The sequence below is a fragment of the Perca fluviatilis genome, chromosome 9 (genome assembly GCF_010015445.1).
Source record: "Perca fluviatilis chromosome 9, GENO_Pfluv_1.0, whole genome shotgun sequence".
NCBI lineage: Eukaryota > Metazoa > Chordata > Actinopteri > Perciformes > Percidae > Perca > Perca fluviatilis.
In genome coordinates this window covers 28839495-28865523 of record NC_053120.1, presented here as the reverse complement: position 1 = coordinate 28865523, position 26029 = coordinate 28839495, and the positions used below count along the sequence as shown (strand labels likewise).

General features: G+C 43.2%; 2 protein-coding genes across 5 annotated transcripts in view; one reads left to right on the top strand and one right to left on the bottom strand.

The window, feature by feature from the left end:
- Nucleotides 1–36: 36 nt before the first annotated feature.
- Nucleotides 37–26029, bottom strand: part of ralgps2 (Ral GEF with PH domain and SH3 binding motif 2) — a 90113-nt gene continuing 64120 nt past the window's right edge. For 3 of the 4 annotated variants that reach the window (XM_039811389.1, XM_039811391.1, XM_039811392.1), the window contains 12 exons: nucleotides 9823–9960; nucleotides 9204–9294; nucleotides 8880–8947; nucleotides 8649–8787; nucleotides 8350–8501; nucleotides 8190–8244; nucleotides 7538–7615; nucleotides 6448–6553; nucleotides 5499–5591; nucleotides 4487–4592; nucleotides 4021–4112; nucleotides 37–3931 (listed from right to left, as the gene is read on the bottom strand). In XM_039811389.1, the coding sequence (XP_039667323.1) occupies nucleotides 3902–3931; nucleotides 4021–4112; nucleotides 4487–4592; nucleotides 5499–5591; nucleotides 6448–6553; nucleotides 7538–7615; nucleotides 8190–8244; nucleotides 8350–8501; nucleotides 8649–8787; nucleotides 8880–8947; nucleotides 9204–9294; nucleotides 9823–9960 (1148 nt within the window). In that variant the 3' untranslated portion in view covers nucleotides 37–3901. The remainder of the gene's footprint in view (nucleotides 3932–4020; nucleotides 4113–4486; nucleotides 4593–5498; nucleotides 5592–6447; nucleotides 6554–7537; nucleotides 7616–8189; nucleotides 8245–8349; nucleotides 8502–8648; nucleotides 8788–8879; nucleotides 8948–9203; nucleotides 9295–9822; nucleotides 9961–26029) is intronic. The other variant, XM_039811390.1, reaches the window with a different exon arrangement.
- Nucleotides 11937–26029, top strand: part of angptl1a (angiopoietin-like 1a) — a 17006-nt gene continuing 2913 nt past the window's right edge. The window contains exons 1-3 of the mRNA XM_039811393.1: nucleotides 11937–12260; nucleotides 22417–22675; nucleotides 22797–23417. Of these exons, the coding sequence (XP_039667327.1) occupies nucleotides 22486–22675; nucleotides 22797–23417 (811 nt within the window). The 5' untranslated portion in view covers nucleotides 11937–12260; nucleotides 22417–22485. The remainder of the gene's footprint in view (nucleotides 12261–22416; nucleotides 22676–22796; nucleotides 23418–26029) is intronic.

The window sequence follows — 26029 nt, the reverse complement described above, 5'->3', positions numbered from 1 at the left end:
AGTGTCCAACAGAATAATGAGCATGAAACCAATGTGTGGAGTAAAAAAAAAAAGGGCAGAGTGTTTATTGGTTCTCAGTCTTCACACCAGGAAGCGCATCACTCAGCAGTGAGGTCACAGCGCTCGCCACAGTTATGACACAGGGCAGACAGAGCCAGGTAAAGGGTGGAGGTCAAAGGTCATCTACACATCACCCTCGTCACCTTCAGCGACATGAACAATGGTTATTGTTGTTGATGGCCTTGGTAAACAGTGAATGATGCCTGTCCAGATTCACATTGATTCCACTTCTCCACCAAATCAGAGGACAAACACATTGTACAGTATAACCACGCTGAAAACGCTTCCACCGGTCAAAACCTTCATCTCAACTGTTAAAATAATGAATTCAGAAGGCAGATTCACTCAAAACAGTTCATACAGGGCAAATTGTGCATTTGTACATAGTATGGTCAATTTAAAGGAAACAAACTCTCACCACAGAAAGGAGGAATTTTCAAGCATGGCATCAAGTTTCTTTGTTATAGCCAAAAATGATCTTAAATGAGGAGCGCCTGACATTTGAATTTTCCACTCTCATCCTAAAATAGATGACTGTGTGGTTATTATGCTAGTAGTGATTGGCCTTGAAATCCTAAGAAATGAGTTGACTAAAACCACAAAACATCCCAAAATGAAATGTGTTTCCAATATGTTGACAGCACTGTACACTGTACAACAAGGATAATAAAACAAAGACAATTGTGTAAACTCAGGTTACAGCGAGGGAAAACCTCACAAAAAACGCTCAACATGATCTGGGTAATTCTCGAGGAAAGGATTGCTAAACCCAAACGGATTCAAATAAACCTCCAAAGATGCCCCCCCGCCCCCAAAAAAAAGGTCTGGTTATGTATATATACTTGTAACTCAACCACATCAGTTACATCTCTCTTCACATCAGATAAAGTAAATAGAAAGAAGGGAAATGTGACGTAATGTTGACTGTCTGCGTCGGGTTTGTTTACATCCCAGCTCCTTCGGTTTACAGTCCTTTTTTGGAGACCGCATCAATTCTTGTTTAACTGCTCCAATGTGTCAATATATTGCAAATGACAGCCGGTTATAAGCTCCACCATCTGTAGATATACAGAGGTAAACAGTCTCTAACTCCTCCTGACCCCAAATTCTGTCTCACCCATTTCAATCGCAGAAACTGTGTCCCCAGCCAACCAATCAGATTCAAACACCAGCGATGATCAGTCTCCATAGTGCTTCAGCTCTGGGATTTTGTCCCTTCTAAACGGTCTCTGCTCCATTGTGCAGCAAAATGCGCTTTCACAGGCCACAGTGGTCACAGATGACTACTACTTTTCACTTCTTATCTGCTCATGAGTCCTTTTTCTTCACACTTTCAGTATGACACAAGCCAGCGCGGAGTTGTGGCCTGAGCTGGCAGTCAGTCGCACGGAAGATTAGGTAGCTGGTCACCCCACGAGGGATTCCCCTATGTGGCTTAAATTACAATGTTTTAGAAAAATAGATAAGTGTGCACAGGCACACAAATGCATACACATATTACATTTGCCTGTATTTTGGATTCCTCATTCACTCTTCCACAGGTTCATCCACTACTACCCTCCTTCCGTTAATATAAAAAGGACTGAACATCTCTTTACGGGCACTAAATTGTCAGTTTGGTGTGGTTTGTCTGACCTAAAAAGTTGAATTGTTGACTTGTATATTGTGTTGAGGACAGAGTAAAAACATCATTGTGCCTCTATCGACTGGATATTAGCCTGGAGAAGACAGACTGAAGCACATTAGAGGGGATCCAGTGCTGCGAGTATGGATTTGTTCACCTCTCCATCCCATCACTCCTTATCGACAGCATGAAACTAACTCGGAGCTTGATATACCCCATTGATAGGCAGGACATGTCTTTCTACATACTGTAATACTAAGGTTTACACAGTACATGTGGAGCACTGAAGGGATTGTGATTTTGGGCAAAAGATTGTGTAAACATACAATGTAAACAGCGGTTTTAAAAAAAGAAGAAGAAAAAGACATCATTTGATGAATATTACTGGGCGAAAAGCCTCCCATCATTGTCATCTCCACCATCCTGATCACACTTGTTCATTTGGATGCAATGAGCTCCCCAATGAAAACAAAACGGCAATAGTCCGTTTGCGACACCGTGAAACATCGGTGATGCACAGTGATGAACTGTTAATCCCAGGTTTTCCTGGCTGTTACATGCCTATACCTACATCTGATTCCACTGCAGCTCCTGCAACGTTGCGTCCACCTGAAGAAAAACAGTGATGTTACATCACTTGGCACAAATTATAACCAAGGTGCTTATTCCAAATCAGATGTAACACAGTTAGGGCCTAAAATTGAGCTGGGTCCTGGTTAATAGAATAAGGGGCAACATTTTGAAAAAATAAAATTCACATGTACATAAAATATTCAAAATAACTGCTCCAAAAGGGGAGAAAGAAAACAAAAAAATGTAACAGACAAAACTACACTGATGTGCAATCATCTACTACATGGTAATACTGTGAACTGCACCATCCCTCCCAAAAAAGGGGAAAAAAAAATGTAACACAAAACAATATAAACAAACAAGATTTAAAGTAGACTCCGTATGGCTCCAGGTAGCTTTGAATGTCTGCTTCAGACCAGAGGCTCTGACCATATCAAGCAACAAGACAGAAGAGGAGATAAAATCATGTATTAGGAGTTATCGTTGCTCTCTCTCTCTCTCTCTCTTGGACCCTTTCACAGTTTCAAGTCTTTAGTGTTAAGTATGTGTGTGAGTCTGGTAAAGCGAGCGTCCGCTGACAGACAGCAGACAACACTGGAGAAAAACAAAAGATACAGGTTCGTAAAAAGAATTAACTCTCGTCTACCCAACTGTGAACACGTCTTAGCTTAGATTCTGGGACGATCGTACCTATGTGGAACACAGACGAGATTCCTGTAATTTAAGCAAATATTTGCCCTCCCAACGCTCGTCAAACAATGCAGTTATACAATCACGCACACATACGTTCAGAACACTTAGCGAGTATATGAGAAAAAAGGCGGGCAGAGTTCTGTAATAAAAACTAGACACATTCAGGAAGTGGGGAAATTGTTTCTGCTGGAATTGATTGCGAATCAGAGCCCTTACAACACGATCAAATAGGCCGGTGTGTGTGTGTGTGAGTGTGTGAGAGAGTGTGAGTGCGTGGCTCATGTAAATAAGCATGTGACTCCAAGCCAACACAAGTGAATGAAGAGACCAACAATTGCAAGTAGGAACAGAGTAAGTAAAAAAGTGTTTTCAAACCCTCCAAAAGTCCAATGGGTTAGTCCGATGGGAGTGCGCGTGTTTGTGATTGTGTGTCCAGCCGATTAAAAGGTGACTATCTTGCATTTGAGCATGGCGGGGACACAAATAAAAATAGTTAACCCCTTAAAAAAAAAAAAAAAAAAAAAAAAAAAAAAGGAGGATTATTTTTGTCCATCCGAGGACAGTCTGTCTGTGAGAGAAGAGGAGAAGTCGAATGGCTCCACTGAAGTGCTGCACAGTAAAAACAAAAGACACTGAGCAAATGGGAGAAAAGAGCAGTGGTGCAGGTCCTTGTTCAGTAGTCAGTACACACACACACACACACACACACACACACACACACACACACACACACACACACACACACACACACACACACACACACAGAGTACTGGTTAAGGCAGTGGCGGCAGGTGAGGCTGCAGTGAGGCCGGGGTTAGAATCGGAGAATCGGCGGTCAGGGCTCATGGCAGTGAAAGCTCCCACTACTGAGTCATCAATACTCCTCCTCATCCTCCTCGTCTGTTTCCTCATCCCTCTCTCCCTTTGCTCAGTTACACTCCTCAGCATCGGTCACTCGAATGACATCAGATTGGCTGGCACCTGGGAAAAAAAAAAAAAAAGGCGAGGTGTGTAAAAAATAAAAGGCAATGTTCTACAATGTGCGTGTGTCTGTTTATGCGGCTCCATACCTGTTGCCTATTGCTCTGGCAGGCAGCGCTCAGATGTTTGAACCAGAGCAAAGCGTTCATTCTGTTCCCTGCTTGGTACTTGTAGGTGTTACCTAGGCAACGGAGACAAACAATATGAGATGCCAAGTCTCTCGTTTCCACCTGCTTTCACAACACTCTGGAAAGATGGCTGAAGCCTCACTTGACTTTGGCCCCGCCGGGTAAAACATCAACAAAGTCACAGTGGAAAAGTTCAGGACAGTGTGTGCGTGTGCGTGCGTGTGTACACAGGTGATTCACCATTCAAACCAAACTCCACTAACACAGTTCACATTTTTACGGCATCCAAGCAAGCTGACTGCTTGCTTGCGTTAGTCATTCGTGTATAGATGTTCCTTTTGTGTGTGTGTGTGTGTGTGTGTGTGTGTGTGTGTGTGTGTGTGTGTGTGTGTGTGTGTGTGTGTGTGTGTGTGTGTGTGTGTGTCACCTTGCTCGGAGTCCGTCAGCAAGAAGACATCAGGATGCTCGGGATCGTCAGCCATCATGGCCATGAGACCCACTACACACACGCTCTTACTGGATGTCGACTTGAACTGTGCAGAGGCCAAGTTGGAAACAGAGTTAACTTTCTTTCTTGTGACGAAATGGTGTGTCTAAATGTTACTGTAAGAAAAGGAAATGTTAACACAGGCTTTGTGTGTGTGTGTGTGTGTGTGTGTGTGTGTGTGTGTGTGTGTGTGTGTGTGTGTGTCCAGATCTTGCCTGGGAGCCTGCATGTGCACTCCACGAGGTTATAATTAGCCTTTGAGTAACACACAGGACTGCAGTGATGTCACTGGTCTCATTATTCAATGAGTGCTACCATCTGCCTGTCCCCGCAATCCACATACACGCACGCTCAAAACACACACAATCACTGCATCTCATGTCCACTCATCTACGGTTTTCTTCCAGTTCTTATTGTCCTTTCTTCCCTACGCTCTCCTCTGAGCTCCTGTACAGTTTCAGTAAATGTTCCTGTCAAACTGATACACACAAACACACACCCAGCCAGATGCACTGAACATGCTCCACTTATTTTTGAATTATGCTAAAACTACATAAAAAAATTGTGTAATGTTTCTGCATTTTTGCTATGATTTCTCTTTTCCTGAGCAAAAAACACACACACACACACAAAAAGAAGAATCACTAATGTGTCGCCCCGAGTTCAGTCTGTAATCAAACTTTCTCTGTGAGGAAGTAATGGCAATCATGCGTCGCCTCCATGTAAAACCAAGTGTGTGTTGGGGTCATTTACTCTCACTTCTATCAACAACTGCGGTTCACATGGAAGAGGTTATGTTATGTGCTATCAGTTATTGTCCTCGCCTGCATAAATAAAAACAAACCTAACAAAAACCTCCAACATTTCTGCAGAAATGCATGGCATGAAATGTGCCCTCAGACTGTTACACAAAGGATGGTGAAGGACCAGCGTGAATGTTTGTGTGACTTACATGTTTTCTCTCAGTGGCCTTCAGGGACTTGGCGGTGTAGTAGTAGAGCTGGGTTCCGCACAGAGCGACCCAGTATTTGGTCCATGATGCCACCTGGGAGGCAGAAAAGTGAAATATTCAACTCTACTTCGGCCGGATTGAGCCAATGAAATGCTACAGTATGTGCCATCAGATTTTTTTAAGGAGTAAACTCTCTGGGATGTTTGTGATTTTATTATGGTTCTGCTTCTGTGCTGCATCACTTACTTACAAAGCTTTGGCTGGGACAGATAAAGAGACGAGATTAGAAAGACAGAAAAAAGTAAAACAGGGAAAAAAAAAAAAATGGGGGGGGAAAAAAAAAAAAAAAATGTTGGGGGGGGGGGGGGGGGGGAAAAAAAAAAAAAAAAAAGAAAAAAAAAAAAAAAAAAAAAAAAAAAAAAAAAAAAAAAAAAAAAAAAAAAAAAAAAAAAAAAAAAAAAAAAAAAAAAAAAAAAAAAAAAAAAAAAAAAAAAAAAAAAAAAAAAAAAAAAAACCACTTAATACTCCTGGTGCAAGAGATTTTGACTGACTACATGGCCAGATTGGAAAAAATAGTTTAGACCTTGAAGCTCGTAAATCACCCGCACTACCTATGACAGTTTGAAGTTATTTCAACTGCATAAAGAGCTCCAGATTTATTTCCAGTCAAAACAGGATTCGGATAATCTCAGTGCAAATATAAAAATGGCTTAAGCGGCACAAGGCGAACAAAAGCAGCGGAAGAAAAAAAATGCAAGCATGGTCAAAGAGGAAGAGAATTACAGTGATGTTAAAGAACAGATATAAAACAGAGATGTTCTGCAGGTTAAGGAGTCTCAGCAGACATCTTTTATTGCCCATCTGCTCCTGTACAGTAGGTAGGTATAGATGTATGAACAGCACGGATATATGAACATGTACGTGTATATGAGTGTGTGTGGGATCTCACGGTTGGTTTCTTGCCCTCCTTGAGCACAGTCTTCCGTCTCAACACCCCCTGCACTGTGACTGCTCCGGGGTACAAGTGAACGGCGAGCTCCTCTGACTCCGCTGAGCTACAAACAGGAAAAAGAAACATGACAAGCTATACACACAAACGTACACACGAGGAAACATGCATGCTGTCATGCATGCACACATAATGAGATCAAAATCAGAGATGAACTAAGACAGACACAATCTGCAAAGCTACTTTTCACTCTGCTTCACGAAAGTATGTTTTGTTTTTTTCCATTTCTGTCTCGTTTTCACAGAATTGAATTTTACAGATATAAATCTTAACACTGGTATCAGCAGCAAGAGGAGCAGAGGCAGACAAGGTGGTGTGCAGATTATGTCTGTCTGGAGGATCAGAGCAGGAAGCCCAGCGCAGGAGCCCAGTGAAGCCTGGTGGAAAGAGAGAGAGAGAGAGAGAGAGAGAGAGACCGAGACAGAGGGAACCATCTCTAACCGCAAGGGACGCTTTTATATGCAACGTCGTCCATAAGAAATGGCTTTAATAGTCGTTGAAGAGCCTGTTCCTCTCTACCTCAGGAATGAAGATGTAAGTTTCTTTCCAGTAACACATGGAGCTCAGAGTGACTGTGGAAACTCATCTTTTAGCTCCAAGCTGTGAACTATCTTGGAAACTTAGCACAAGAAAAAGTCCAGGTTGACCATAAGCTCTATGTGTGTGTGCATGCAAGAAATTAAAGAAAGGTGGATTATAAGGCTGATTGTACGCAGCAAAAGATGAAGAATCATGACCCCAAACAGATCCTTAGCCCTTCACCTGATCACACACACACACACACACACACACACACACACACACACACACACACACACACACACACACACACACACACACACACACACACACACACACACACACACACACACACACACACACACACACACACACACACACACACACACACACATTATCCCAGCACTACACACACTCTAAGCACCAGCACATAGCTAAAGGGGCGTGAAGTGAGGATAAGAGAGGGTGAGCTTGGTTCAGCTCAGGTTGGTTCCGGTCGGGATGAGTGTACCTGCTGGGCCTCAGGACTCCTCTGTAGGGGATGCGGGCCACACGGGTGACTGGGCCCAGAGAGTGATAGAACCGAGTCCTGTTCAGAATAGGATAAGACAGGACAGGATAGGGGGCACGGGACACCGTTAAGGCTGTGTGGATGTGTTTTTTGTTGTTGTTTTTCTCTTAAGATTGCATTTGTTAGGGCTGGATGGAGGTGCTCTCATTTGGTTAAAGGACTTGTTGATGAATGTGTGTTTACAGTACAGGGTTATTTGACAGTTTCATGAAATGGTGTTTTGGAAATAAGGCTGAGATCCTTTTCAGGCCAGCTGATTCTTGAACTAGGGAGTGTGGACACTTGTTGGCACAGGGGATCAACTGGTTAGGGGGATTTAAATGTTAAGCTTTTAATAAATTTCAGGCTGCCGCAGAAGCATCCGAGAGCAGCGGTGGAGGGATGAGGCATGACGGCCCTGTGTGCAGGGCTAAAAGCAAGGCTGGATGCTGCGTTCGTGTGCGAGTTTTAATGGCCGATCATTTCGCATAGCTGTGTCTTTGAGGCCAGAGCTTTGAAAATGATACAATCGGGGCTGGGATGGGGGCATTTTTAGGATCTTACATGTGGCTGTGATGAAAAAGCACTGCAGAGACAAACGTAGTAACCTCACCTCTCAAAAGCTGGCCAGGACACCTCCTCACTGAGCTCAGAGCCCTCGCTGCTACCTGTGTACAGATACAAATCATTCACACACACACAAAAAAAAAAGCACATGTCACTGGAGATATAAGTGGTCATCGTGGTAATAAGTATGCATGTGTATGTCTTACCAAGTGAAATACCACTGGACAGAGTTGAGCTCTCTGCTTGCCCCCTGGTGGGACTGTGGCTCTCCATCACACTGTCGTCCAACAGGTGGCGAGAACCAGCATTGGGGAACGTAGCGCTTTTAAACTCTACTGTATTCATCTTGTGGATGAAACTATGTGGGCACAGAGCACAGCAGACAGCAGAGAGAAGGTGGTAAGTCATTTTCGGGCATTCATCTTCATCATCATCATCAACATTTTTATGCGTTGTGGACTGATGAAAACACTGTTTTTCGTCCTAATGTTACTAATAAACTGACTTGTAGCCCAGGCTGTGGCACTTCCTGTGTCCGTAGGGCAGCAGGTTCCTGGGGGAGGGCGGTGTGGCCGGGACTTTGGTTCCTTCAGCTGCTACCGTACATTTACGGCCGCAGAGAGGAGATGCTGACGCTTCCTGGCCTGTGGGTAGGAGTGGGACGGGGAAGACCAGATTTATAGACCAGGAAGAACGGAAAGTAAAAGATGATAAACTGGTTTAACACCCGACGTACCGACAAGATCCTCTTTGGAGGCGTTTGCTCGTGGTGTGCTGGTGCCTGGCTCAATCTTCTGTGACAACCTTTAAACAAAACAAAAAACATTGAGTCATTTGTCAGCTTGAGTTCATCCTCCCTCCCCCCCCAAAATAATTATGGTGATGGAATATTTTTGGGAAAGATGGATGAGCACTGTGCCTGGCAGCAAACAATATTATTATTGACAGGATTAAAAAAAAAAAAAGCTTTTTGATTTTCCTGGCAAATAAATTGCTCTTGTGACTGAATCAGAGATTATGAGGCAAAAAGCATGGTGCCCATCGGAGTTTGGTTTCTTACTTGTAATTGTCGTCCTCCACAAACTTCTGCAGCTCCTCGATGTACCTGACGGAGTTCAGATACTTCTGTACATGAAGCAACACGGTTACATCTGAAAGAGGGAAGATGGTGACATTAGAAGAAATGCACACGTGTTCAAGTGATGTAAAACAGCATATTTAAGCTGTAATAAAAATATAATATATTCACTAATAATGTGAAAGTTTACAGAAAACTTTATTTCAATCTAGTCCTGTAGCCCGACTTTGCTAGGTAATAGCTGCATCTCATTTGTGAGTGCTTTATGTCCTTTTTCTTTTATTATCCCTTTTTGACTTAACAACTACTTGAATGTCTACGAGCTCTATGCTGGATCTGTAAGCTGTCTATTTCTGAATAATAATAATAATAATAATAATAAGCAAGAACAGCAAGACTACACTGAAACCAAACAAAAACATGAGGGGTACAGGCATGTCAAGGCATGGTTGTTAAATTATGAAATGCTGAAAATGAAGTGGTCAGACTCCCTCCTCCTTGGGTGTTAATTTTTGTTCATCCACATGATGGACATCATCAGCACTTTCTCGTCACTACACTACCATCCCATGAACGTGTGGCCGTGTGAGTCTAAACTCACCGTAGGTACAGGATCTTTGCAGGTCCGATATGATTCTGAGAATATTGTTCATCAGGTTTGATCTCTGTTCGTTCTCCAGTATGCTGCCTGTGGAGGGGTAGGCGGAGTCTATATATGTCAGATCAGACAGGTACATCCCTAAAAATAAAGCAGCAGAGAGGAAAAAAGATGCAACATGTTACATACAGGAGAAACACACAGCCGCCCTCCCTTTTTTCCCCTCTTATTCTTTGGTGAGTCGAGGGCCCAGCTGTAAGCCAAATGAGCGCAGCGTCGATCTGTTGGAGGGGTTAATGTAAACATCGGGAGACACTAGGATGTTACTGCCTGAACACAGAAAGCTCGCCTCATTAGAAAAACACGTAGAAACAAACAAGGCTGAACATCGTAACAGGGCCAGATTTTGGTGGATGCATGATGTAATTCCCATGCAGCTGTGGATTTATTGGGGTGAAGACCAGCACGTAATCACAGAACGCTTGTTCGATATCACAGGGGCCGAAATAGAAAGGAATAAAAACCCTGCGCAAACTCATTTGCTCTGATCCGCCCCCCATGGATCTAAATGAAGGCCTTATCTTCTCTTCATACTTTCCAACTTGAGGCCATCTATCTTTCCCCCCCGTTCCCTCTCCAATTGCCTATTTTTTTGGCAGACTTGGAGCAGAGCTGAGATTGTTAGTCTCTCGTTACATAAATATTAACATTGAGAGACAAAACCCAGGAGTGGCTTCCCACCATTCTGAAAATAGAGATTAACAAGCTTCAGAAGTGAAGTGATGGTGTGACTTTCCTTCCTCTCTCCTCCTCGCTCAAGGTTTCTTTCACACACCAGCATTGAGATTGATCGCGGATGTATGACTAAGTTATCACACATTAGACTACGTAACACCAATACGCCCCCGCTTTCCTTGGAAAACGCCGTTATGCTCACAGATGTGCGCACACTTACACATGCATTTGCAACATTGTGCACGCTGAGTCTAAACACAGATGTACAAATAAGCAACAACAACAGAACTGCAGGACCAGATCCAGGAGGTAAAAAGCGGCCAAAGCTCGTGTTCAGTATACCATGCACACACACAACATCATCTGATTAGAATCAGAGAGAGAGAGAGAGAGAGAGAGAGAGAGAGAGAGAGAGAGAGAGAGAAAAAACAGGAGAAGCAGTTTACACGAGTTTGAAGACACAGCTGTAAAGGGGAAAGTGAAAGATTGGGAGAAGAGGAGGAAGAGAAGGGATCCTGAAGGCTTAACCACTGTAGCTGCTCTTTTGAGAGCATGTCAGGGATAACAGCAGTTAGTCATGCACAAATCCATACTGCCTGGAACACACACAGACAAATGCTTGCTCAGAGGACCTGCGGTTAGGGGTACACTTACACTTTGTATGTGTTTACAATGTGGCAAAACTTGTATGAACAGATCAGACTAGAAACCTAAGGGTAACCGGGAGAAAATGTGGAGTTTGGAGGAAAAAAACGCATCCTATCTGCTTTTCTTAGCCAGGAATCTAAAAGGATCTTGCAAATTTTTTAGCAAAAAAAAAAAAAAAGGCAGCCTAAAACATTAAGGTAAAAATGGCAGCGGTGATAAGGACCAGACGAGCTCAGACTGCACCCGGAGCAAGGATTCTGCTCCAATAACATCACAAGTCAGCTTTATCTGCCTTCATTTATCTCCTGCTTTCACATGCCCAGCTGGTGCTCTACAGGAAGCTGCTCAGAAACCTCAGCAGCATTAAAATCAGCTCTTCCCACTGCTAAAGGAGAACGCAAAAAAAAGTCAAAGCAGCTCAAACACTTCTGAAATCAAGAAGGTTTCATTTCCTTTCACTCAACTCATTTCTTCTATATAAGAACCAAGGCGGTCATTGTTGAGGATGGTAAACTTATGGAGGCAGCTCTGTTATTCTCTTTTTCTCCCCCCCCCATCAGAGTGACATCAGTAGTAGGCTGGGCCACTCCACAAAAACAAAAAATTAAAATAAAAAAAGGAGTAAGAAAGAGGAGGAAAAAAAAAAGAAAAAGTCAAAGTCCCACACCCTCATCCCCCTTCTCCTCCCCTCTCTTCCTCCTTCCCCTCCCTCTTCTAGTCTCCCCCATCCTTTGTGAAAACATCAAGGCATCAGTCGTCAGCGCTTAGTCTGTTGAAGTGGCCGGCTATTGAACCATGCCCCAGCCCGGGCCCCAGGACAGCTGAGGCCACAGAGAGGAGCACCTCGTTGGGAAATAGGGCCTTGGCAAAACAGACTTTAGGTATTGTGATTTTTCCACTGCAGGACAGAAGGAGTGAGTGGAGGGGAGCACCTGAGAAGACTGGGACAAAGAGAGAGATGACTCCTGAGCCGTGCAGCTCGGTGAAGACGCAACACATTACACACGTGAAACTATAACTGAAGGAAACACACCCCCGCTACTGGTAACAAAAGAAAGGTAAATGTTGCCCGAGTTCATTCTGTTTCCAAGTTTGTTTTTGGAATGTGTGTATGTATCAGCATGACCGTGTGTGTGCGTGTGTGTGTGTGTGTGTGTGTGTTTGAGAGAGAGAGTAAGTAGGTGTACGTATGAGTGTGTGTGTGTCTGGGCAGCTGTGCGAGCTCTGGCTGAGAGGTTGGAGAGGTTAGGACGTTTCGTGACTGGAGGCTCCGGCTGCAGACAGAAACATTTAGCAACGCTTCTTTGGCTTTCCCCTGGAGCCTGAGGCCTGGGATATACTGTGTACAGCATGCTGACCACGGCATCATGTGTATACAATCAACACATGCGATGTGACGTATAGGATATGAGACCAAGGGTGTGTAGGATACCATTTGTGTAGGCAAAATCCATGTTTTGGTGATATTCACATTTGCATCGTATAGAGGGTACATTTTAACAGAATAATAGAATGAATGTTAGTGGTGTCTCAGTAATTTATTTAGCTGTAACAGGGAGAAACACCTCAACTGTTGAAATGTATCTTAACGCCTACCTGAAAAGAAACAGAAAGCTAAAGAAAGAAGGGGGGGGGGGAAGAGAAAGAAAAGTACAGCATTCCAGCAAAACACTTGAGGGAGACGGATCTGATCAGATGGAGAGATTTGAGCTCTGGAGCCAGGCTTGTTTGTTTTTTCTTGGCTTTTGGTTTCCTCATACAGCACCTAGAGCCAGTGGGTGCAGGGATGGAGCAGAGTTAACCCAGTGGAATCAGGGTTAGATCAATAATATTACACCTAATGAGGTAGTGTGACATGTCTCTCAGCACATCCTTCTCCTTGTTACATATGGGAGTAGTGAGGTCATGCACTGAGAAGCACAGAAAGAGCATTGAAGTTTGTGAAATCCTTGAAAGTTAAAATACCGTTTGTGAGTCACTTAAACAAGGGGGCGGGGGTGTGTGGGGGGTAACAATGTAATCCAACCCTAACCACATCATCTATCAAATACACCCCATGGACTTAAGACACCATGATAGCAAACGCTTTGAACACTAACAGAGTCAATCTGGTGCACTTCCATATCACCAACTCACAATTATCTTCAAATGTTTTCACTTATGTTCCTGGCCTGGTGGTGGGATCTGTGGAAAATAGTCTGTTCGCTACAAAGCCACATCTGTGAACGCTGTAAATCGACAATGAGAGAGAGAGGACAGTGCAACACACACACTTTGAGCTTCAAATAGCTTAAAAAGGAAAAAAAGGCAAAAATGAGGGAATGGCAAAAGGCTAAGAAAACATTTCAAGAGCTTGCTGGTTTTTCCCAGCGTACAGTAATAAATCATAATATCAATACCTCCAATAACTCAGCCTGGAAAGGAAAAAAGAAAGCTCAACAGATAATGAGAAGGTGGGAGCAGCTGTTTGAGAAATATCCAGAACATTCTGTGCTGGAGCCGCCGTGCTTGGTCCCTAAGGTTCACCTGCATGGGGTGCAGAGCCTGGGAGAAAGCTTTAAGTGGGTCATAACAACTAATCCACACATAAACTACCCATTCTCTTAACCCTCGCCCAGGACTACAAATCACAACAGACTTTCCGTTTGATGTCTTTCCTATTTTCATTTTTTTTTTTAACTTCCAGGACAAGCCAAGAAATAGCAGTCAGGTAGTTTGTGGTAGGATGTCAGAGCCAGTTAACCGCTGCCCTCCCCCAGCCGTCCTGTCACAGACCACGTTGTAACGCAGCGGGGGATTGATAGCTCACTCAGCCAGCACCAGCTCGCGGTTTTTGGGGCGATGGGCATGCGGCCAATCGTATCTCAATGTATGACCTGAGGCTATGTGTGGACCCTTTCACAGACACAGCTCAGCTGATCTTATCAGTAGAACACATATAGAAGCAGACACAGATAACACACACACTGGATACAGACACGGGCTTGTCTAAAAACATTGCTCTTGTGCTGACCGCATGTGGATAAAATCCAACCACAGCGCAAGAAGCCAGACACATAGTTATCCCCTAAAACGCAAACCTACAATATGAGCTACAGGGCAGCCCGTAGCACTGTTAGATTGGGTGAATATACCAAAAAAAAAAAAAGCCAAGGCTGTAGCAAAGTTCGAGGAAAGCTCTCTAGCTGCACTGTGATGCTCATTTAGAATCCCCCTAATGAGAGCTTGGACACAGTTGAACGGACAGGTAACCATCAGGAGGCAAAGGTCAGCCTGGGGGTCAGGGCAAACAGACAAGAGAAGTGGAGGTATGTAACTAAGTAGAGCCAGTGGGCAAGGAGTGTGTTATGCTGCGTGTGTGGATTTATGGGTTCTTCCTTGGTGATTCAACTAATAGAAAGCACGTGCAGTCTGGAAGGTTTGAGCTTAAGGTGAGGTGTGGACTCTTTAATTAAAAACAGAGAATGAGTGGTTACAAGTGATCTCCTGAATATGAAAATGTACACAGTCCAGCCAAAGAAACATTTTAATACTCCCTCCTCCCAGCTCTCCCCTCTCCCGGACCCTCCTCCAGCCCTTTTGTAAGGCGAGAAACCTTGGCGGCAGCATGTGTTCGTTCAGAGCCAAGTGTCACTTTACAAGTTAAATTTAAATCAGAGAGAAAAGCCACCTGAACGGGCGAGGTGACAGCTAATCTTTCAGCCTGGGTAATGCATTACTGGGGTAGACATGATTGCGAGTGTGCGTACAAGGAGAGTTGTTTGTGTTGAGGCGCAGGCTGTGTGTTCGCTCTGCGATTTGGGGGTGATGGAGGATGGTGTTGGAGAGTTGAGAGTCCTTATCTTGACAAAGTATGACAGACAGAGAGGGACGGCCTTATATGAACTCTGGATAGCTCTGCGCGTTTCTGCATTTGTGTGTGTGCTGTGCAAAAAATAAATAAATTAAGAAGAGGGGGAACCCGTTTTCCACAAAGACCGATTGATTGCAGGGGTTGTGGAGCGGACGGGTGGGGCTGCACCCTAATCCCACATATAGACCTGTGACCTCCCAACATCAGCCCACATGTTTAGAGTTTCACTTCTGAAGAAGGAAAACAGATGGGGGCTGTGGGGCTTGGTGATGCTAATATAGCGTCATGAAAGTAGACATCTCAATAGCTAGAAAGCCAGATGCAGGAACCACTTGGGGGTTTCATTGCGTTGCGTTGTGTTCTGACCACAGGCTAATGTCTTCCTAAACAGAGCCACTTAATCTCACACGTCTTACTTTTTCCACCTCATCCAGAGAAAATCCCATTTCTAGCTCTTTATAGATCGTCATTGAGTTCCTTTTTAATGTTTCAACATGCACTGTTTAATGAGGAGATATAAAACCACTCCATTAATACTGTACCAGGATGTTTCCTATTCCACTGAGGTAGCAGTATGTAATCTCTGTAAGGTTTCTACAATTTTCATTGATGAGGTTTTTATGAGTTTTTTTTTTTTTTTTAAGTTGCTGTTTGCGCTGCTTTATGGTGTTGTTTTTGTTTTCGTTAATAGTTTCATAATGTCAGTACTTTCACTACTTCCCCACCTGCTGTGCTCCCCTCTCCAGCCCCTGTCCTCGATAAGCTCACATAGCCATTTCTTTGCTCTTATTTTAATTCTTTCCCTTTTTCCAAACTAGTCAAGACAGTTTCTCAGCTGTCAGTTCCCCTTCACTTCCCCAACTTGTGGTTCTGTAACCAACTTTTTTAGCAAGCACAAAAGCATGAGTTTTAACTTGTGTCTTTGAGGGACAGTCAGAGTGCATGAGTGGTCATGTAACTCAAAAAACGGTGGCTGGTGACATCATGCAGGGAGAAAGTCGGTCTCTGCTCTCCAACAGTAGAGCTGGCTGAGCTCCACGTTGCCATGTAAAGCAGTGCTGCTGTTTATTGTTGCAGCAAATCCAATTCCGTTTTTCTTCTTCACTCACCCCCCTTTTATTTTTAAGTTTCTCTTGTTCTTCTGACCAGCGCTGATATGTTGTGTGTTTAAGAGAATTTTGGACTTGTTGTGGGAAAGTCTGAGGACCAGATGGGGGAGTGGAAGCTGGGGATTTTGAGGCTGGGAAATACATTGGCTATGAAATTATAAATCTCTACTGGTTTTTGAACCGCAATCCATCAGGCTACGGACTGACACAACAGGCAAATCATTGCAGGAGACCAGGAACCTGAAACCCACACAACAGTCAAAAGATACTTTGACAGGATCACAGCCTGAATCTAAATGTTACACTCTCGTGGACTCAAGTTCAGGCTCCTTGCCTGATGCATGCATCAACAGTCCAGTGCACCAAATGTACAACTAGCACATCACCACAACAGATTCTGTTGTTCTTCAGAGCGCAAAGCATCAGGAAAGACAAACTATCAAGTTTGATTATCTGACTTTATGTGCTACCATTTCTTCTTCTAAAAAATAAAAAAAATAATATACTGTACACTCAATGTATACACATATCTAAAACTAATGCAGTCTAACAGTCCTGCAATAAATCCTACCTACATGGAGGTTATGTTAATTTTGAAACTGTTTTAGAAAGATGTTGATTCAACAGTTTTGTCATTTTAGAGGATGTAGTTTGTGGTGCTGAAGGTGAGATTTATTGCAGATCTTGTATTAGACTGCATTAGTTTTAGCTAGGTGTATGGATGCACCGATCTGACTTCATCAGTCCTGATCCCGACACCAATACCTTAGCTTTGGGTATCGACCGATACAGAGTACCGATCTGATAGCGGTGGTTAGTTAATAAGCTGTATGCCTCACTGTGTGGAAGTGACTGGGATCATTCTTTCATGTGTCAACATCGGGCTTGACTTAAACATTGATTTCTTAACTTTGTAAAACAAAATGTAACAAATACATAGATACACATGTACTGAATTGTTGGCAAAAAAAAAAAAATCATTAATTGTGCACCAACAATCTTCAAAATTGACAGGAATTACAATTCAAGTGTAAACCTTTTAAATGCAGCTATAAAACGGTTAAAACTTAAACAGATATCCAGTATAAAATGTATATAAACATAAAATTGAATTAAATAGATTGGCTCCAGCTATTTAAGTCAGTATCGGCCCAATATCCGATAGCAGTATCGGTGCGTCCCTAGCTAGGAGTACCTGAAAGTGTAAATGGGTCTATGATAGAAAGTATAATAAATACTGTATGATATTGACATACAGCACAAACCTGCAGTGATTTTCCATGAAATCCATTCCATGACAATTCCATGACAGTTTATACCAATTGTTTATCAGTTCATTGAGCAGTTTGCTTTGGCTCGGATCACAAAATGATGCCTGCGTTCTAGTAGGGCTTTTTTCCAATACGTACAGAGAAACCTGAAGCCACCAGTGAGACATGTTTTTTCTTTCTCAGGTAACAACCAACATTCATTACGTTGTTTAACCAACGAGGCAAAACTAATTTTTTCTGTCTAACAGTAATGTAAGCAACCGTCTAGCTTAATGAGTTCTCTGGTCATTTCCTCTCTGACGGCATGCAGAAAAGAATGATTTCTGTCTCCTACTGGGGCGCAAAGCTAATCACCATTAATGTACAACATCTACACAGAAAACCAAGGTAGACGAAAGCCAGTGTCCTCGCTATATACACACCTCCGTATAATTAACGCAAGCCAAAACCCATCTTGAAAAGTTGTGGGCTTTATTGGGGTGTAAAAAGAGCAAAGCAAGTACGCTCAAGATAAATAATTGTCCTAAGACTGTTCCAATAACAGCCATGAAAATAAATTAAACCACAGCTCAGACAGATGGAGGGAGAGACAGACAGTGGGGAGTGAGGACAATTAAAAAGCCACTATCATAGGTCTCCTGACTATTAATAACTATTAGCAGGGTGAGGACCCAGCGGTGCACTTAGGAAGACTTCTAAAGCTCATAGCCAGCTGCAAATCCTGTATTCCACACACTGGTTTCACATGGAGGTTATGGATGTTTGTCGGTAGGGCTGAGCCAATAGGAAACTTAATAAATCCTACTCATATTAGGGAGAAAAATTGTTTCTCTCATTTGCTGTGCTGCTTACAGCCGGTGGCTTCTATATGCATTGAAATCTGCTGCTTAAGTGATTTACCTGTAACCAAAAGACCTTGAGAGGAAAGACGGGAAGAAACACAAAACGGAGAAAGCAAAGAGAAAGGAAAGTATTCAAAAACAGAAGAAAAGGAAAGTAAGGAGGAGGGGGGTTCAAACAGAGAGGAAGGTAATTAAATGGAAAGAAACGGGCAGACAAAATGTGTCAAGACTAAAAAAGGAATAGGAGTATTTCATCTGCCTCAAGTTACATTCATGATACCTGGCCAGGAAGGAGAAACGGTCCTTGACCCACTTTCTATCACGATTAGTCTCTTCCATCTTTGATCCACTGCTGTCTGTGCTATCCTTTTACATAGTTGTGCTTTGTTTCTGACTGTTGCTCCTAATCTCCTTCCCTTGTTCGGTCTCTGATGATTGTATGTAGCATTTCTCTGGAGCACCACACAATGCATTTCCATCTAAATAATAGTCAAGAGTTAGAAACATGTGAGGGAACATTGCTCAGTCATGCCAAGGCACACTACCCTAGAAATACATCACTTGTACATGTGAGCTAAAACCAAACTTTAGTGTTTGTCCAGCGAATGGAAATAAAACAATGCACATGATACATGCTCTGAACTGGTATAAACTTGTCATGGAAATACACACATACAAACAAACCGGAGTTGCACAGTGCTTCCATTGTAAGCTAAAACCAGATTCAGTAAACGGGCTGGTCTGTCAGATTTAAGTGCAGCCAGTTGAGAAACATCCAAGTGGTGTCTAGTCAGCCATGCATGGACTCTTTTTGTTGAATCTGAAAAGCGACAGATTTGAGCTATTGTTGGAATCTCTGTCGGCCCAATACAGTTGGTCAAGAAGGGCGGCGGCACAGATCGGTACAAATGTAGTGTCGAGGTTCTAAAGAACTCTCCAAAAACACACTGTATCGGCATACGGACAGCAAGCATAGCATGTGAAGGCACATTCGCATGCGTGAAGTTTTACTCCCACAGGTGAGCGCTTCGCTTTCCGCTCAATAGCCTTCCCGGTCCCAGAGCACTTCAGCAGTGTTTAGTTTCGGTTTGCTGGGGTAGAAAAAAAGAAGCCGCACTGCTTGTTCTGAGGAAACGCTGTAAACCTTGTACTTTCAAGACACACTGGTGACCTCTCCACGTTGCCTGGAATGTCTTTGATATGTTGTGGTTCCATGAAAGAGACGAGGCCCCTCATACTCAGAACCCCCACCCAAGAGGAAATCAGACTCCAGAAGACAGGAAAGAAGAAATGTGTGTGTGTGTGTGTGTGTGTGTGTGTGGAGAGGGAGAGGGGGGGGGGGAAGGAAAAGAAAGAGAAAGAAAAGGATATAAATAAAGATATGGGGAAATGAAGGAGGTGATAGCTGATGGATGAGCTGTAATGTTTGTGTGAGACGGTCATGCTTAGGGGGCATGTGGATGATGCTGAATGTGGACACTTTGTGCAGCAGTAGAAAGCCAGTCATAGTTTTTGGAAGAGAAGATGCACTTGAGAGAACCGATACTGCTGACGCTGCTGTTAAAGTCATTAGCAGCTCTCACCGAGTTCAGCAAGGATACAGTACCTGGTTACGCTGTCAGACACATCGGCTGCTGGAAAAACACAGCATGAAAATGAATAACGTCTCTGGATAGTCATGCACACGCAGTACTCAATCATATAGATGGACACGCGAGCTTACGCATAGCAGCGAGATCTGCGGATCTGCGGTACTAGCTGTAATCCTGTCCCCTCTCGACATTGTTCCAAGTGACAGAACTGCCAGAATTCCTGAAGAACCACAATGGCGTCATATGGGAGACATACAGGGCCTGGGTTTCAGGGTGGAGGTAGGATTTAATGATGTGGTACTGAGTAAAAAGGAGCTGAAAAGTGTTGGGAGTGGATTAGGAGGGCTAGACATCAGAGTCTTGGCCTCGCGCAGGCCCAGGCCAGGGTGTTAGACGGAGCAGTGTGTGCATCGGTGGAAGTGTTTTTGTGCATTGATAAGAAACAGAACTAGAAACAGCAGGGATGAGAAAGAGGGGAGGGAGTTCCAGCTGTCACCCCTCAAATTAGACAGGGCTGAAGACGACTCTGCACACACACTGTTTTCCTTGGCTTCGTCTCACACCCCTGTAGTGACTGCATGTACGTGTGCGTTTGTGAACTCTTTCAAGTCAAACACAAATAACGCCTCCTACTTAACATTCCTGTTAGGTGTACGGAGCCACGTGGAGCAGTGGGCACTCAGTGAGCACATTTAACCTGTCTCACAGGAAGCTGAATCGAAATTAGGGGTCAATGTATTTTACTTGGGAGGGGGTCAGCGTGCACGTACACAACACTGTTGTACAGGACAAAAAGGTCAGATTTCTGAGCAGGAAGGAGGTCATGAACCCTCTTACAGGACTTTTTGAGAAAAACACGAGGACATAAATCAGAAGCCAAAAGTTCCTTAAGAGATTTCAGTTTGCATCCAAACAAGTGTGAAGATAAATTACAAATTAAAAAGACTAATTTTGCATGCTGAGACAGTGATGCTTGAATTAATGTTGGAAAGAAGATGTGGAGGTAGAAAGGAGACTAAAAACAATTGCGAAGCATTACGGCCATATCGAGAGCAGTGAAGAGTGTGCATGTCTAATTGCATCGAAACAAGCGAGTGATATCAAGTTTGTTATAGTGCCGTCAGTTAAACGCATTTTCTTCACATGCTGTTGCAACAACTAGTAAAATTAGAAAAACTACAACACCGCACCGGATCTAACTAGACCGGAAACAAAACAACCGGCACGCCGCACACACTTGTTTGGGCTTGCGAGCCGGCTAAAGAGTAGTAGGCTAACGATATGTTTTGAGTGGATGGCGAGCGTGAGCTGAAATGGATGCCAATGAGATTCTGAATGGAAAGTTTACTTTTAAAAAGTTGCCAAATTGTTCCATTGACCAGACCAAAGTGATCTGTGTGTTTTGTCGTTGTGAACTGAGCTATCATCGCAGCACGTCCAGTCTGAAATACCACTTGATGGCCAAGCACACAGCTGATGCCAATTCTCCGACCGCTCGTCAAAGCCAGGCGACAAAAGCACAAAGCAAGCCGATCCACTATTCCATGTTGATAAGAGCATTACAATGAGAAAAAAAGAAATAAATAATGGGACAAAAAGAAATCAAGTGACATTTATAATAGAATAGATAAAAATGTGTGATTAATTGCGAGTTAACTATGACATTAATGTGATTAATCACGATTAAATATTTTAATCGTTTGACAGCACTAGTTTCTTAGTTAACATTAAAAGAATATTCTCATCCTTCTCCTAATATTGATACTAGTGATAACCCCTGTTTGAAAGTCTATATGTTCTACATGAGCTGTAGTAGTTACACAACTTGTGTTGGACAAATCCACCATTTAGCGCTGCAAACCTGACTTACTGGGCCATTGGGGGGACTGTCAGCAGGAACGACAATATGCACCAGAAACACAAACTGAAACAATGTTCCCATGGTCAAAACACAGTTCCTGGATTTCTAAGAAGGTTTCCTAGAATAGTTCCTGTGGACGAAAAAGACTATTCAGGTAGATACTATGCAAGACAAGAAGTTAGGAATTTGCTAGAGAAAATAATCTCATTTACAGAGTAAAGAAGATGAAGTAAGGGTAAGTGCAGGTACCAGAGATAAAGCACAGCCAGCAGCCACATGGCAGACCTCTTTAATGGGGAGGAATCAACAGGACCTCAGAAAAATGGGAGTCTGTCAGCAGGGGAACTAACTGAGACAGAAAGCAGACCTCGTCCCGTGGGCTGGACAGCAAACGTGTTCTCTCTCTTTCAATCTTTCCACACAAATAACTATGTGGAGCAATGACCTGACAACTGTGCTACTGCAAAGTGAGTGAACACTTTCCTAACCAATCAATGATTGTCTGTAAGTATTTAGAAATAGTGTCAAATACCTTTTCATTAAAATCTTACAGCACCAAGATCACCGGCTATGGAACAGCACACAATCAACATTCCTGCTGTTAACGTTTCTTTTGTTAGCCTTTGTAAACAAAGATGTGTCTATTTCAGAGTCCCAGCGCTTAGGATTTTGTATTTTTTTTGCAGGGAGGGCTGGGGGGGACCTGGAGGGAGCACCAGTAGCTGTCCATCTATCCATTTAACCAGCCAGCAGCAATGCAGGGGCTGATGTGGAGCCTGTGCACCCTGCTCTGCCTCTCCCTCTGGGAGGGAAGTTACTGCAGGAGCTCCAGGGAAGCCCGGAGGACCAAAGAGCTTTCTCTCCACAGGAGTAAAAGAGCCCCCGTCGACCCGGATGCCAAAAAGTGTTCCTACACCTTCCTGGTTCCAGAGCAGAGAATCACAGGTTCAAAAAGGATAATTTTTTGGAATAATATTTAAGTGTCTTCACTTAACTATCCTTTGCTTTTCTAAAAATCTAAATGGCTTCTTGGTAATCTCCTAAAATAATTCATGTCTGTCATCAGGTCCAATCTGTGCCAGCACCACAGGCCCAGAGCCAGACAAGGACAGAGTGACCCGTATGGACATTTCAGATGTGCGAGAGGTGCTCAGCAAACAGCGGCGTGAGATTGAGACGCTGCAGCTGGTGGTGGATGTAGATGGTAATTTGGTGAATGAGATGAAGCTGCTGCGGAAAGAGAGCCGGAACATGAACTCCAGGGTGACCCAGCTCTATATGCAGCTGCTGCATGAGATCATCAGGAAAAGAGACAACTCTCTGGAGCTGGCCCAGCTGGAGAACCGCGTCCTCAATGTGACTTCTGAGATGATGCGACTGGCTTCGAGGTACAAGGAGCTGGAGGCCAGGTTTGCCACAATGGCCGGGGTGGTCAACAACCAGTCCGTTCTCATCTCGGCACTGGAGGAGCAGTGTCTGAGGACACTGGGACGCGGTGAGCTGCCCGTAGTCCCCCCACTGGTACAGGTGGTACCGCAGAATCTCCCAGTTAACAACCGTTTCACCAATGAGATACAACGGGACAATAACAACCGGGCCTTTCCCAGAGGATCACGCATGGACTCTCCTACTGCAAGCCCATTTGGGATTGACCCTCCACCACCACAGGGAACACTTACCTCTGATGGTAAGTACCAATTGTCAAGTGGCAGGGGGGTGATGAAGAAATAATTGACTGAACACTTAGGTAATTGTAGGTGTGTGCACAATTAATTATGACAATTACTAAGGACTGCTATTCAAAACGTAATTTCTCGCAACAGTTGGTATTGCTAAGGCACAGTTGGCTAATCCTTGGCATGGTACAGAGGCAGTGAAATCATACATTCCTATGATTCCCACTTGGCCGTCTGTATTGGCTGCACTGAACTGAGCATATGTACTAAATTAGTAGGATGTGGATTAGGCCTGTTTGAACAGCTTTAAAAAGAATTCAGAGAACGGGAAAATATACAGTGTATATCATATATTTAGTCTACGCAAGACATAAAAGGGTCAAAGTATAGACAAACAGAGCACACATCTGATGGATTAGTCCATCATGTCTCAGACCCCTATACAAAGCTATCAAAGCAGATAGATGGAGCCTCATCCGCTGTACTTTTGTCACAGAAATTGACTGATTCCGACTTCTGAGCAAGATCATCTCCAATATGAAATCAATTTGCAAGGTTAGAATGCTACTTGGAAATTGGTCATGGCTGTTGTGTTTTCACTGGAAATTACACCATGGTGGGGAATGTTGACAAAGGTTATACAACCAGATTGTGAAATGGACAAAAACATTCATAACATCCCTCTGACCAAAAAGGGGAATAAAAGAAGACCGGTTTAAATACTGAGAGTGGAGTCGCGTGGTAGGGCGAGATAATATGGTTCACAGAAGAATGTTGAGGTGAAAACTCCTCCCGTATTTGATTAAATAAGATATTAAAAGCTCTGGGTAAATCCGAAACTCAAAGACTCCAGATAAAGATATCATTACTCTCCTGCTACTTGACATCTGAGAAAAAGGCGGGTACCATTTAGCAAATCAACATGCCAAACTACATAAATTAGCTCTTAAATTATGGCATTATTATAAAACATCAGCTTTCTGTTTCTGTCATGCCCTTACAAAAAAAACTGAACAGGTAATCTTTTTTTATAGCGAAAAAAAAGCCTCCATGGTGAAAAAAAAAAAAAACTAAGAAAACAGAAAGATGAAAGAAAGTAAAGGGGGGTAAAGTGGTAAAATGGGAGGGACTCTACTTGTAGAAAACAACAAAAAAAAGTTGTGTTCTCATTGTTATTTCCAGCAAAACCCCTTTTGAACTATAATGTAAGTGTTGTATAAGTTAGCTCATTAGAACTGAGAGCTCCAATGTATAATTCTCCAATTCCACATGCTTCGATCTAGCTAGATCATGGATGAAAGCATTAAGCTGCCGCTTTCACAAACTGCCAGAATCAATTTTTTTGTCTATGACTGATACAAAGCTCTCAATCTGGACACCCCTGATTTATCTACAACCAAGAGAAACAGCGGAAAGCCAGGGATGGATCGTATTTGCTATGGTGGCCGACACATCATCTTTCACCATTTATTTTATTAAATTTTCAGGAAAAGAAAACCCCCTCGAAATATTTCTACCTCTTGTCTCCATAACACATATTTACTCAAATCCTACTGTTAAGGATGGGTACGTCTCCGTTTTGATTAATTAAAGAGATTTAGCATGTGTGGATGAATGTACGCTTTTCAACAGATAGTGTGTATCTAATTCAGAAAGGAAAAGATGTAAAAGTTCAACCCGAATACGAACCACTGGATACAACTAGTTATTTTCCCATGTATTTCTACTACTGTAAATACACATTGCCCGACCACAGTTTGGTCTAGTCGAGCCCTTTTTAAACCACTATGGCTTGTTGACTGGGTTTATTTTTAACCTCAACACCTTAAAGCTCCGTTTAGAGAAACCAACAAGAAAGTGACAGAAAAGGAGAAAAGGGGAATACGTTCGAGAACCCCCTCACTGACAGGTCTGATGAAGACGTATCATTACTAGAAAAATAGAAGCTTGTGCTGGGGAGTTTTAGGTGCTGGGGCAATACACAGGGTCCCTATGTGCTCCTACACTCAGCTGAGAAAACCATCTTCCATGGGCCTTTAGGCCCCGGAGGCCCCCCACACAATGCCGGTGTTCATACTGGTTTAATACATATTCACACAGGGGAAAACAGAGGAAATATGTTGGGTTAAGGTTCAGCTGCTTCAGCTTTGGGTGCAGTGCTACCACATGGCTTCATTTGAAGGCGAAAACTAGGTGAATATTCATTTAATAAATTTACCTCAAGTGGGCACATGTATGTTTGTGTAATGTTTGGATGGTCTGAGCTAAAGGCGATATTTTCCAAAGAATGTGGCCACAATGGTACACATCCAATCAAACCCAACTTTCGCTCCCCTTTTCTCTTGTCTGCTGTCTAGAGCCCTGAGACTGATGATGATGACTTTTGCATATGCAATAATAAAAGAAGACATCTTGATCAATTCAAGGCACAGTATGATACATTTCTTGAGGGAGATAAAACTGACTATAATTTAGGCAATGGATGGTTTTAGTAGGAAACAAGAGTCAGTAACAAAATAGGAAGATATACAATCTATAAAGGCCTTTGAGTTATACTGTATGGTCATTTCTGGCTTTTTACTGGAGGGTATAACTCCTTTCAACATTTTGTTTCCCCACAGGC